This window comes from Dermacentor andersoni, chromosome 4 (genome assembly GCF_023375885.2).
Source record: "Dermacentor andersoni chromosome 4, qqDerAnde1_hic_scaffold, whole genome shotgun sequence".
Classification (NCBI taxonomy): domain Eukaryota; kingdom Metazoa; phylum Arthropoda; class Arachnida; order Ixodida; family Ixodidae; genus Dermacentor; species Dermacentor andersoni.
The window spans coordinates 30763970-30776750 of record NC_092817.1 but is presented as its reverse complement, the minus strand read 5'-3'; the positions used below and the strand labels follow the sequence as shown (position 1 = coordinate 30776750).

The window sequence follows — 12781 nt, the reverse complement described above, 5'->3', positions numbered from 1 at the left end:
TCCACCAGCAGGTGTTCTGTGGTTCCACTATCTGCTCAGCTCACGTTCTCCGATTTTGCATCTGTGTGAAGCAGTATGTGTTGGGCAAAAGAGGAGTACCGCAGGCGTTATGCAGAAAAAATAATGCACAAGTCGAAATTTATAAGCCAAGGTGTGAGCACGGGTTTAATGCACTGCATTTAATTTGTTGCAAGTGCGTGCGCTGTATTTGAACTAGATCTGAACCAACGTTCGGCTGGACTGCCTGGGCCATAGGCACGTTACATGGTCTGGACGACAAATTATGGCGGCCAAGATCTGGTCAGAGGGGCCAAAGCCACGGTGCGTTTCCATCGTGCAGCCGTGCCAGAGCAAAGAGTGAACGGAACAGAAACAGAAACCATATGCAGAAACTTTGTACGGCCATTACGACGGTCCAGTGCCGATCCAATCCGCCACGCAAAGCCAGGCGTGCTGGGCGTGCGGTCTATGGTGCGGTTTCGTGCGGATCGTAGCGGTTGCCCGCTGTAGACTTTTCGTATGCATTTAGCTTAATTAACGGAAATGCTTGTCTTCCATTGCAAAGCAAGAAAAATTATTGTTTAATATAGGTATTGTTTGCTGTAATTTATCACATGACGCTCGTACGTCGTGTTTTGTCGCGATGTTTGCGTGCTACCGGATTCGTTGCCCAGAGCGTTGCCATTGCGTACTGTGTCGTCGAGTTCTGTGGAGACCTAGTTATAGTAAGTGCTTAGCTTGTCATTTATATTTATCCATACTAAGGTCATCAACACAAATGTTCGAGCATGATCAGAGATTGTAACTGTCATAACCTTTTCAGTGCAGCGGGTCTTCCATGGAACCCACTATTGCTTCAAACGACATCCTTCTCACTGAACATATATCTGTGCACACAAACCGCATTCAGAGGTAAATTCACAGTCGACGTGCATTGGAAAAGTTGAGCGAAAAGCAACACCACTTTTTTACAGAGGCGACATCGTCATAGCGAAGTGCCCCAACAATCCGAAGCAGTATATCTGCAAGAGAGTCGTTGGTGTTCACGGAGACCAGTTGATTTCAGGACTCTTCGTGCAAAGGGTACGTGCAACGTTTCGTGCGCCGAACGAACACTCTAGCCTGCATAATAAAGATGTATGCTATGTCACAACATCGGCAAACTTGTCCGTGCGTGAATATAGTTGGCGTTATTTTTGAAGTGTGTTATTTTGCCCAATGCATTGCAAAACTAAGGACAGCTGGACGAGCTGGTTTGGTAACGTAATAAAACAGCGCTAAGGACGAACGTAAAGAGAAGAAATAAGATGTTACGCTGTGGCTTTAGGGCTGTTTCATCATCGACGTTACGGAGTTGTCATTCCGTGGTTGGAATGAGTCGGGGAAATTGTTCGTTTTCTGGAGGTCTGAAGCGAAACGCGAAGCGTTGCGGTAACGGATGACAGTCACTTGCTTTTGGACAAGCTGAACCTGAACATTGGCCTACACTTCGCCCAGCGCCAAGACAAAACTTGGCCCAACCCATGGGCACGCGATAAACTAGATGAAACATTATGATTAGCTTAGTAACCAGCTTCAGTTGCCCCCCCCCCCATGCGTGGCCGGTTTGGCTGTTGCGTTGCTACTGGAGGAACTGGGTTGCTTTCAAGTATATGTGCATACGTAGTTGACGAGGAACAAAAAGTTTACATAGAGACTCAAATGGGCTAGAAAATACAAGAAATGCACAGCGATTGGTTTTAAAGAAAAGTAAAAAAATAATCCTGACCAAGATCTCGGCTGTCAACGCTTATCTGCAAGTTTTCAGAATGCAAGATTCAAAACAACAGAACTACCAAAGAATGCCACACCAAATTTGTCAGCTAAATTGGCCTATTACCCAACACGGGAGCTGACCTTCAACAAATTGTTGAGAACCACCCACTGAGGTCAAGCTTGAAGGTAAGCTTGAAAATTGGCTCAAACACGTTTTAGCAAGACAACAAGAAAGAGCTTACATAGGTAGTAAGCCGCAGCCAGTAGTAGTCTGAAAACTTTATGTAAGTTAGTCGGCCTATTCAGGTATGGAGTTACTGTTTGGCCACAATAACACTCCTTAAAAAAAAAAAAAAAGATTACTGCAGTGTGCACTCCCAGTATGCAGCCAAAACATGGGACAAGCTACTTAGGAAACGGGGCAGAAAACGAAGCATGGATTAGAGAATGAAAGCAAGTTAACTTTTAGCTGAAATTACAAAGTAACAGTGCATACAACAAATGAATGGTGATTTATTAGAGAATTAGAAGGAACTCATACTGAAAGGAAAAGTTTCAGTGCAGCAGAACCAACAGAGTGAGTTTGAATGAATAGACAAATTGTGGGCGAAAATTTTTTTTCAAGATACAAGAGGCCAGCTGTGATAGCAGCTGTCATTTAGGATCTTTGACGTGTTTGTCCCACTGTGGTTAAGTCCAGGATGTCACACCAAAACGTCATAGGCCAAGGAGGTGGCACAGAGTGAATACATTTTTTTTTCTGTGCCATTTCCCTCCTCGTGCAGATAAAGGCAAATGAGGCTATGAATGGAACAGTTGAGAGAACTCTGCATTTCTAGATACCAAGTACATGAGATCTGCTGCACGTTTATTTGGAGCAGTTAACCCTTTCTAGTCCAAATTTTGTATCTAAAGAAATTTTTAAATTAGGTGCACCTGAACGACAAAATACAGGAATAATATAAAAACATTCCCACTGTAGCTTTTGGCAATAAATTGAAGGCTTTTCTCATGATCTTCCAACTCGAAATGGTGTAAGCAATATGTGGTTCTTCAGACTTCTCAATTCTGGACTGTGATGGCGTTAGATACGGCCACCGATTAACGCAAGACCATTTTTGTGCCATTCAAGGCACGAGGTATGCACTAGGCAGAAGGTTCCAGGCCTAAACTGGGCCTAAACTGGGCTTGATGTGATGCAAGGAAACTTGTGAACCAACATTTGAAAAGTTCCATTTGTCCCCAAATGGCAAAAAAAATTCCCAGATGAAAGTCCCGAGGTTGGAAGCAGTACCTTCAAACCTTTCTATGTTGCACTATTCTCCACTATTGATGTTGCATTACTACGTTAACTAAAGATTTTACATTGAACAAGTTGGTCTGTTGGTACTAAATGAGTGTACTATAATGTCAGCAGTCATCCCAAGGAATTAAGTTGCTATATCTAAACAATGGAATTGATGGCCCCATTCAACAATACTTTAGACACTTAGTACATCAGGCGACATTTTTTATTCTTTGCAGATACCGAAAGGACATGTTTGGCTCGAAGGTGACAATAAGGAGAACTCAACAGATTCCCGCGTATATGGCCCCGTTCCACTTGGCCTTGTCAGGGGAAGAGCAGTGTGCAGGGTAAGGCTTTGCACCCCATTGCTCTTGGCATGTAAAGGGACACTAAAGAGAAAAATTGTCTTCTGTATCAGTAAATTGCTCTTCTACAACATCAAAAACACCACTCTCACCACGAGAAGACACTTGGTAAGCCAGAAAGAGCACAATAATAAAAGCCGGGTGGCAACACCTTGAAGTTTGCGCACCATCTCGCTGTGACATCATGGATTTCACCAGTGTTTTTTAGGCCTAGTTAATTCTTTAGCGATAGACTACATTGTGCCCTAAAGGAGCCAACGATCGAATATGGTGAGTTATGATAACTTCTGTTTAGGCAACATTGCCCAAGTATGAGAAAATCCTTAGGAATCCCCGACGTCACAGTGACGTGCCGGCGTTGAGGACTCGGCGCGAGGTTCAAAAACAAACTTTGAACATCATTTTCTATTCTAATAATCAACCGATTATTTCGAAATTAATGACAACAATGTTTTCAAAGAACGCTTTATCCATCAAAACTGATTTTGTGTTTCGCTTTAGTGCCCCTCTAAAGAACTATCGACGTAAAAACATTGCTTCTTCAGGGTAGCCAGATAGCTTTCGACTCCATAGCTTTGTATAAAGCTTAATGCCAAGTCAAATACAGAGAGGTGCAGCAAAAAGGTATAGAAAGGCCAATTCGGTAGTGCACAGCCAGGTTTCAGTGGTTACAGTGGGGCTTACAACCGACAACCCATGCTGGCTGGTAAATAGTTTTCAACACCACATTAAAACCAACTCCAATTTCAGTAATGCGGACCTTTAGGTATTGCACACCCAAGCTTAGGGAATGCTAATTGCTGAGCGTTGGGTGTGTAAAGACGTCTAGGTGTGTTATTTCGAATAACTTCCCAATGTATGCTCGGTCTCCCACTTCGTGTCCAAAGCCACATTTGCACTTTGCATGCATCTCAAAAGGTGGTGTACACAAATCATTCGGCATGCTCTTGAGGAAATTAAGCTTGATACAAAGCTATGTAGTCAAAGCTAATTACCTAAAGAAGCAAGGCTTCTATTCATCACATCACAGAAAGTGGGGATGGTGGTCACACCAAAACATCATGTAACCTAACCTAAACGTGTGCCAGTCAGCCTGGTGTGGTGATTGAAGGCCATACAACCATGTCACTGAAAGCTGCCAAATTGGCCCTACCTTAGCTTCTTTTGGAAATGCAGGAGGCACGCTTTCTCCTCCTGTCCCATCAAGTGCAGACTCTGCTTCTTGTAACACAGCTGTAGTGTGTGTACACATCAGTGGTACAGGTAACACGAGACCGCCACAATAGGTTTCGATGACAAGTCTGTTTTCACATCAAAAGCCACTTTGCACTCGGCATACATATTGAACGGGTCACACTGAAGCGCAACATAATTATTGACGTACTCTCAGGGGAGAGGCTCCACAATAGAAAGAAATAGAAACAAGATAAATTTTCTTAGTATTCCTTTAAGGTATACAGTCAAACTCATAACAATATTCAGGTGCCATGAAAATTCCATTGTTATAACCGGGTTGCATGAAAAAATAAAAATAGGGGGATGGCAGAACTGTTGTGAGAACACTATAATGGCGGGGAGGCCAGTACTGCTCCCCACCACCTTCCTCCATCCAGCTGCTCATTCTGTTCACTCGTTTAACTGCTTCCTGGGTGCTCCGATTGCGTGCAACAAGCTGCGGCTGTCGGCGTTAAAGAATGGCACTGCTATAACAACTACAAAGAGGTGTCACGGCTGACAAGCAATATGCACGTACTGCCGAGGCATCGCTTTGGTGGCCCCAAAAGGGGCCTTTTAAAGATTGCGAGAATGCTGCCGCGGCAGCCTGTCAGCTTGAAAAATCCAGAAGAAACGCCGAGATCGCCACAAGCATGTCGACACGTACTTCTCACTGGCTTGCATGAGAAAACCCTACGTCCCTCAGCCTCTCATGCTTTGCGCAAAGCTTGCCGACATCCTTCTCCAAGGCATCCAGGTTCTCCACGTAGTGGAGTGGAAAGTTCCTCGCGAAAACTAAGCCCCGGAGCGACTGAATCATCTGCCGGGCCTCCTGCGAGGACGTTGAGGCAGCCTACCCTACCGCGTCATTGCTGTCGCCATCGCTATCTGATGCAAGCACGTTCGCGACGATCGCCTCATCGGTTAGAAGCACTTAATTTCCCAATCTACAGCCGTGCGCTTTCTTTTCACCGGCAACGTCGTGCATTGCTAATGATCAGTGAGCAGATCAGCCATCTTCCATTTCGGTGGCGAGAAACTGCGTTGCCAGGAACGATTTTGACGCAAACAACGAAGACCAACACGAGCAATTAAGCTATCTGCAGAACGATGAATGAGGAGCCAGCGATCAACATGCGAGCAGCACAGTTAGCGCAGTCCATTCATGTTCAGAGGGGTGGGGGGAAGGGCGACGGGAGAGAGGTGCGAGGAGATGGCTAGAAAATGAGCGTGCGGTGCCTGTTAGAACAGCGGCTTGAATTTCTCGTTTTCTTTTTAAGAATTTAGCATTTCACTACCTGTCGGCTCGGACAGCCAAGGTTCATCGTTATTACCGATAATGCGGCATCGGGGCAAGCGGGTTAATTCTCCATGGAAAACATTAAAAAATTGACGGTGCAGCAGCTTCTCATTGTTATAACCAATATATTGTTAAAACTGGTACCGTTATAAGTGGGTTCGACTGTAATCGTAATACTGAATCACATGGGCATACCAAAGGTCCGAGTTAAGGAACCTAGAGTTTTCATAGCTTTGTATAAAGCTTAATTTCCTCAATAGCATGCTGAATAATTGTGTACACCACCTTTAGAAATGCATGCCAAGTGCAACTTGGCTTTGAACATGAAGCAGGGGACCGGACGTGTGCTAGGAAGTTACCCCAATTTCCTCCAATCCAATCCCAATTTCGGTAATGCGGAGTTTTAGGTTTTGCACACCCAAAGTTAGCAGACGCAAACTGCTGGGTGTTGAGTACGCAAAGACTCCTAGGTGCGTTATTTTGAATGCATAACTTCCTAATGGATGTCCGGTTACTCAAGGTTGACTGGACACCTTTGTGTAATCTCTGCGCTGTAGCTTGTTTGAAGAAAGTGGCATCACCGCTTCTGAGCAAGAAATTATGCAAGTGCTGGTAGACCTCGTGTGAGCAAGTGCCATAAATGCTAATTTGCATGCTGTTTCCTCTTGGTCTTGCAGCTGTACCCATACAGGAACATCACTTTCTTCCGGGATAATGCACAATAAAGAGACTGTTCTGTCTGCAGCAAGTTTATTCACATGCCTCTAGACGAGCGTTGGAACTGTTTTACTGAGGAGCTCCACGGCCACGTCCGAAGCCTCCCCGCTGCAAAAGAAAGAAAACTCGTATTAAACCCCACCACACAACAAAACTTATTTCAAGCTCCATTTATGCCCAACTTGGCATGGAGATAAATTTTTGTTGTACACTTTATAATACAAGGAAGCAACCAATTACCGTATTTACTCAAAGCACAAATATAGCTAAGTTCCTATATATTGTGCTCTCCGAAAAATATTTAAAAAATTTATTCGTATATAGATCGACCCATTAGAATAGGCGCAGTAGAATCGAGTACGACCATAAATCGGCATTGGCATTTCAATATGGCTGCCTCATACGTGCTTAGAGTCTAGCTTCTGCAGCTTCCTCCATGTGCTGCAGTATGTGTACTTAGGCATTAGTCCGCTATCTGTCTTCCCGTTTTCTGCGTTTGCTCTATCAGCATGAAGTGCCAAGTTCTTGATGCCGCATTTAAAAGTGATGTGCGGAGACAGATGGAAATCGGGCTGCATCATGGGTGTTTAGAGTGCGCGAAACTTTCGTGTGGGACTGGAAACAGAAGGAGGTAGTTTTTGCCAGCAAAGCAACCCATTGCACCGAAACAGGGCGAATTTGCAACGATCGCCTTGGCCCTATATTGAGAGCGACCTGCTATGGGAACAGAGTCCGCTGCGCTTCCTCACTCCAGCATTTTGACAGCGAGTTTCTAAGGTCATCGAGTGAGATGTGCTCATGTTTACTTGTGCGCACATAAAACCATGCTTGTTAATTTAGTTAGTACTGTACTGTACGGGTGCGCATTACAATCGGTGTATGTTAGAATAGAGTGACATTTGTGATTTGTGCCACTGCGGCTTTGATGCATGGCAGGGCTTTTTGGTTTGTGGCCTAGGCCCTCGCGGCTCCAGCTCTGTTTCAGATTGGAACTCCATTAGCTCAGTACTTTTGCTAGCTTCGATCACAAATATAGGTCGATAGGTAATTATGGGTAACATTTCTGGAAAAAAAGAAAGGTCGACCTATATTCGAATAAATACGGTATTTCTTTCCCTCCAGGACCATATATATGTGTCAGCCTTTATCTGCCTACTGAATAACCAACTTTATACCAATTTGATAAGTGAAATGCACAACTTCACAACTAAAAAAAAAAACAAACTGCACAAGTAAAGAAAAGCGGATTCCACAGAGGCAATTACCTGCCAACTTCCAAATTTTTTTTTGCAAGCTTTACGAATTCGTGCCCCCACAATTTTACGCATGTTTAGTAGTTTTAGAAGTAAATGCTGTTAGCAAAAAATGTTTCTCTTAAATGTATTTCCAGCTGTGAAAGGAAACCAAAGGGGTAGCTTCTTTAAGTAAACAGATTGAAAATCAGGTGTAATTGGCAACAGCAATGTTGCAGTGTTGCTTGTCGACTTATGGTGTTCAAAATTTGCTGCTGCTTGTGTATAATGATAAATCATCTTTAATAAATGGCATGTATCCCACAAAAAAAATGCATGCTATTCCCTTCCAGTGTAGTGTTCGTGAGAGTCTTGCAAAGTTTAATGTTCACAGGTTGGCAGGTATGTACTGCTAGTACTACTACGTGCCTAAACTGCACTGAGGACGTAACAGCCAGCTGCAGATTAAACTTTGAGAGCCTAATATTTTGACGGGTTTGAATGAAGTGCCAACCAGAATTAAAGCGACACTTAATCCAAACAATTAACAAAAACAATTGCTTGGAGGGCAACTAAAGGCAATATGTAACAAAGCTAAATGATTTCTAAGTTACTAAAATGTAACAACTCTAGAAGGGTGGCACGAAGACCTCACAAATTAAGGAACAACACATTAAGAGGTGTCTCCATCTGCATAATGTGCTGCTGCCAGACCTACACAAGCAAGCATAAAGAGGCACTAAATTAGGCAACCCATACTACTAAAACCAATGCACTGCAACTCCAGATATAACCACTTAGAAAAAATGCTTACCTACATACACAAAAGCACCAAGAGTTCTAAAGATAAAATGTTCTGATATGGCAAAAACTTACGAAATCAAAGTTGGTATCTGTTCCTGGTCCTACGTCGCCCTTCTTGTCCAGACCTGGTGCTCTCCTGTAGTCGCTGCGGTCATCTGTCGTCTTGCTCTGCATGTCTTGTGTCACTGCAACAGCAGCGAAGCATAAGGTTTAGTTATAACACTGACAACCACACTACGTGGAGATGTAACATAGCCACAGCTATTACACCACCAGCTAGTGCTCACAGCTAGAATATATAAGGTCAAGAATGCAGCAGGAAATTCTCCTCAAAGAGAATGCCTATTCACATTCCAGGTTTCTACCACCATCTCTGGAGATTGGAGCCTTCAACTACAGCTGTGTACAGCTGAAATGGAATAGTCAACTGATTGTTTATTAAAACAGAGTGGGTGCCAAGAGAAGAAATATAGTTAAGCGTAGGAAAGGTTTCGGTTGCCTTCGACATTCCATTTCATACATAGCAAGCAATGTTGTGAGGACTAGAGAGAGTTCAGCTAATTGCAACCACAACCAGAACGTGCATCACATATGAAAAGAAAAGATATGGGCATCAGCCATGTAACTATATAAGGGTGTCCACCAACCGGGAAATCTCAGGGATGTTGAATAGTCTGGCAATACTCAGGGAAAACTCAGGGAATTTGTGCTTCTATCACGGAATATGAGCAGTTATTTTGTTGACAGCGAACAAGTCGCAGTAATGGTGGCTCGAATAACAGAGTAATCGTAACGAGTCTTCTTTAACGCCGCATCGTCCACTGGAGGAGTTGTCAACGACTGACTTTCCGAAAGCCCGATAATTCGGACGGCATCGCGATGCCTTGTTCACGATGGGATGACGGAAAGGTTCCGTCATCCCATCGTGAATGAGGCTTCCGTAGCGAAGCCAAAACGTCTTTTAGATTTATTCATTTTTTAGCACTTCTGTTGGTCGGTGTCCATCGTTTTATTAATTCACTTCTTACTAGGGAGTGAGAGCATCGGGCGACATGGTGTCAACCCGTCTTGACATAAAACGAAGTTCTGTGTCACTCAGGGGATTTCGCAAAGGCACTCATGGAAAACCTCGAAAACTCTGGGAATTTGGAATGTCAACTTGGTAGACACCCCTGTATATGTAAAACTGTACGATACTTTTTATTTTGTGTAGCAAAACACAATGTAACCATTAAATGGAAGGCATCACAGCCACAGCCTATTTACCACTGAATGAGCAGAGCGACATGTTTATGACCAAAACGCAAAATGCTGGAAGCACAAAAATAATGCACTATTCAAGTTTGCCTTATATTCACAGGATGTAGTTGTAATATATTTCTGTAGAAAGCACCAAAACTCAAAAACAACTGCATTGAGAAATATACAGAGAGAGCAATATAGGCTGATGGCCTTTTATAAAAAAGATATGAGAGTCAGGGTGGTCTATATTCCAAGTATGCACTTTATCCTCAACTGCCAACCACTTCACCTTGTGGCTACAACATGGCAGAAACAAAAACCAACTACATTGAGCACAGCTTTGAGTGTAGCGCAGGCAGGCCAATGCCGCAAAGTGAAAAAAGAACTTGCTTATTTTATCAAGACACAAAGAAAAAGCAACAATAACTATGAAAATTGAGATCATACAAGTGAAGACGAGGTGGGTTGCAAATGTTAGACATCGCTCGGAACATATTCAGGTGCCTGTTTACCTCAGCCTGCCTACAGCCACATTGATAACAAGCATTCTTTAGCTCGACTTGCATAAGAGGAAAGTTTTTTTTTTCCTGACTGTCCCAATTTCTGGGGTCGGACTGTAAATGAGGCAGACCTGGATTTGAGCAAATTCGGTACACTACTTTTGTAGCTTCAGCGTTGCCTGCTACGTATGAATCTAGGTAAGTCTTCAGAGTCGCCAGCAATTAGAAGTCAGCAGCCTCACACATGTCGTGGCATTCTATTCAACAATGGGATTATGAAACGAAGACACAAGATGATGCACAGAACACAGTACTACCATCGTGAAACACCCTACTACATGATGCACCTGTAACTGCTTTTGTTGCATTGTCAAACCTCTACACCTAGCCAAACCATTATTTCTTCATGCAATAAAGGCTTTATGCTTTATTTAACACAAAGAACTGACGGATTTATTAATGCTGGATTGATTCATAGAATGTTTTCAATGTCCCAAAGCAACACCAGGGCTACTATGCCACACTGCAAAGCCTTAAATTAGTTTTCACCACCTACAGTTCTTTACATGCACCTGTTGAGGAGCTGCCCCATAATGCTGAGTCGCTTTGACCAGAGTTTCTTAAATGCACATCAGAGCCTCTCCGCAGCCTCTTGCTTCCACCACATGGCAAAATGTGTATGAATTCGATTACTCACTCTTGGGCCTACGGCTAGGTGCCTCCTGGCGAGACTGCTTCTTCAAGGTGGCAGGCACAATCTCTGGTGGCAGGTGCAGAAAGTCTCGCAGATACTGAATGCCCTCGTTGGTGAGGTACCAGTAGTAGTGGCGCCACGCAAACTGTTCCTTCACATAGCCACGTGACTTGAGGGACTGCAACGCCTTGATCACTTGGAGGTTTGGGATGGCCTCAAGTTCGGGGTGCTTGGGTGCGTGAAAATCCTTTTTTGCCACAAGGACACCCTCCTACAAGAATGGACATGAGCAATGAAGTATGCCTGACCTTAATGAAATGGGCAAGCCAAGATGCTATATAAGTAATATTCTCAATCTGGGCATAAACGCAATGCAGTTGATATCAACAGTGGCCTATGAACAACACTTATAGCATGAAAGTCGTACCAGTGAATCAGGATTACTGCACTTAATATACTGCTAGAACAAAATGCTTGCTTGTAGAACATGTACAGCACGCAGAAAGTGCACGCAGAAAACCAAGAGCTAGTGTTTCCTATTTACGCCACATGTTTAACAGAAATTTTAACGAATCACAACCTTGCCCATCGCTGCAAATGCACTGTACAGTTCACGCCCAACTGTTTTAAGACAGAGCTGCTGAGCCGCATTACTTTCTTGTCCTCGCAGCTTTAAAACATGCTAACAAAAGCAATAACAGTAAACGCTTCCAATAGCGCTTTGTATCCCCAACCATGGTGGTTTCCAGCGACGAGACGTTCCTAAGATGTAAGATATTAGGGCATCTACACCAGTTTTATGCGTTGGAGTCTTCGAAGCTAAAGTGTTACGTTAACTATGCGGACGCGCACGCACTGGCTGCTGATGATTACTGATGCTTTTGGCGAATTGCAGTCCAGGAAACAGCAAGATATCCCAATACACTATGGACGTTCGTAACCATGCTTGGCTCCGAACATGCCCGCCCGCCCGCCGTAGTAGGCTTCTCTACACGGTCATACGATAATCTTGCTTTAGTCGCGAGACCACCACAAAGAAGCCGATAAAATGGTTTAGTAGCACAAGGAAAGTTGTATGCTCACCTTGAACAGATATTCATAGATGGCCACGCGATTCTTCTTGGGCATCAACATGTTGAACCTGCAGGGTAGAATGGAGCAATTGACAATCCGCTCTCACACACACCACCTGCAGCCGAATGTCTCCGGCAACAAAGAAGCGGACAAGCTTGTGGAATACAGAAACATCACACCAAGAAATCGGTAACCATAGATTGTTTCCAGTGCGCCATAAATCCAAGCCAATCGACAAACGTTCAGCGCAAAGTAAATGCCGCAGGCCGGCTCATCAGGCAAGACGGTAGGATCGAACCCCAATAAAGGGCAATGGAACATTTACCTCGTTAAAATAATACAAACGAGCAAACATATGACCAATGCCGCACGGTATTCGCGGTTTCTGAAACGGAATAATTTTCAGTAAGATTCTGATTGAACAGATTTTTGACTTACCTTCAATCGGCTACAATGCGCCCGACATGAAAGCTAAGCGGAAAAGGAAGGGAAAGCACAAGCGCGTATTCCGGTTCGTGCAGCTTTGCGTTCGAGGCTATGCTAAGCACGTGGTTCATGTGGTCACGTGACAAGTATGTAAACGCAGACGCCGCCA

At 43.9% G+C, this 12781-nt stretch overlaps 2 protein-coding genes across 2 annotated transcripts; one reads left to right on the top strand and one right to left on the bottom strand.

Moving 5' to 3' along the window:
* The first annotated feature begins 423 nt into the window (after window positions 1–423).
* Window positions 424–6690, top strand: LOC126536856 (mitochondrial inner membrane protease subunit 1). The gene is made up of 5 exons (XM_050183878.3): window positions 424–725; window positions 824–912; window positions 975–1083; window positions 3280–3390; window positions 6601–6690. The coding sequence occupies exons 1-5, from the start codon at window positions 615–617 to the stop codon at window positions 6646–6648; spliced, it is 468 nt and encodes a 155-aa protein (XP_050039835.1). The 5' UTR covers window positions 424–614; the 3' UTR covers window positions 6649–6690.
* On the bottom strand, window positions 6657–12683 carry LOC126536855 (small ribosomal subunit protein eS10-like). Its single transcript, XM_050183877.2, has 5 exons — window positions 12625–12683; window positions 12196–12253; window positions 11116–11383; window positions 8749–8861; window positions 6657–6748 (listed from the first exon to the last, which is right to left on the bottom strand). Exons 2-5 carry the CDS (start codon window positions 12244–12246, stop codon window positions 6710–6712), a joined length of 471 nt encoding a protein of 156 aa, XP_050039834.1. The 5' UTR covers window positions 12247–12253; window positions 12625–12683; the 3' UTR covers window positions 6657–6709.
* Between the last annotated feature and the right edge of the window lie 98 nt (window positions 12684–12781).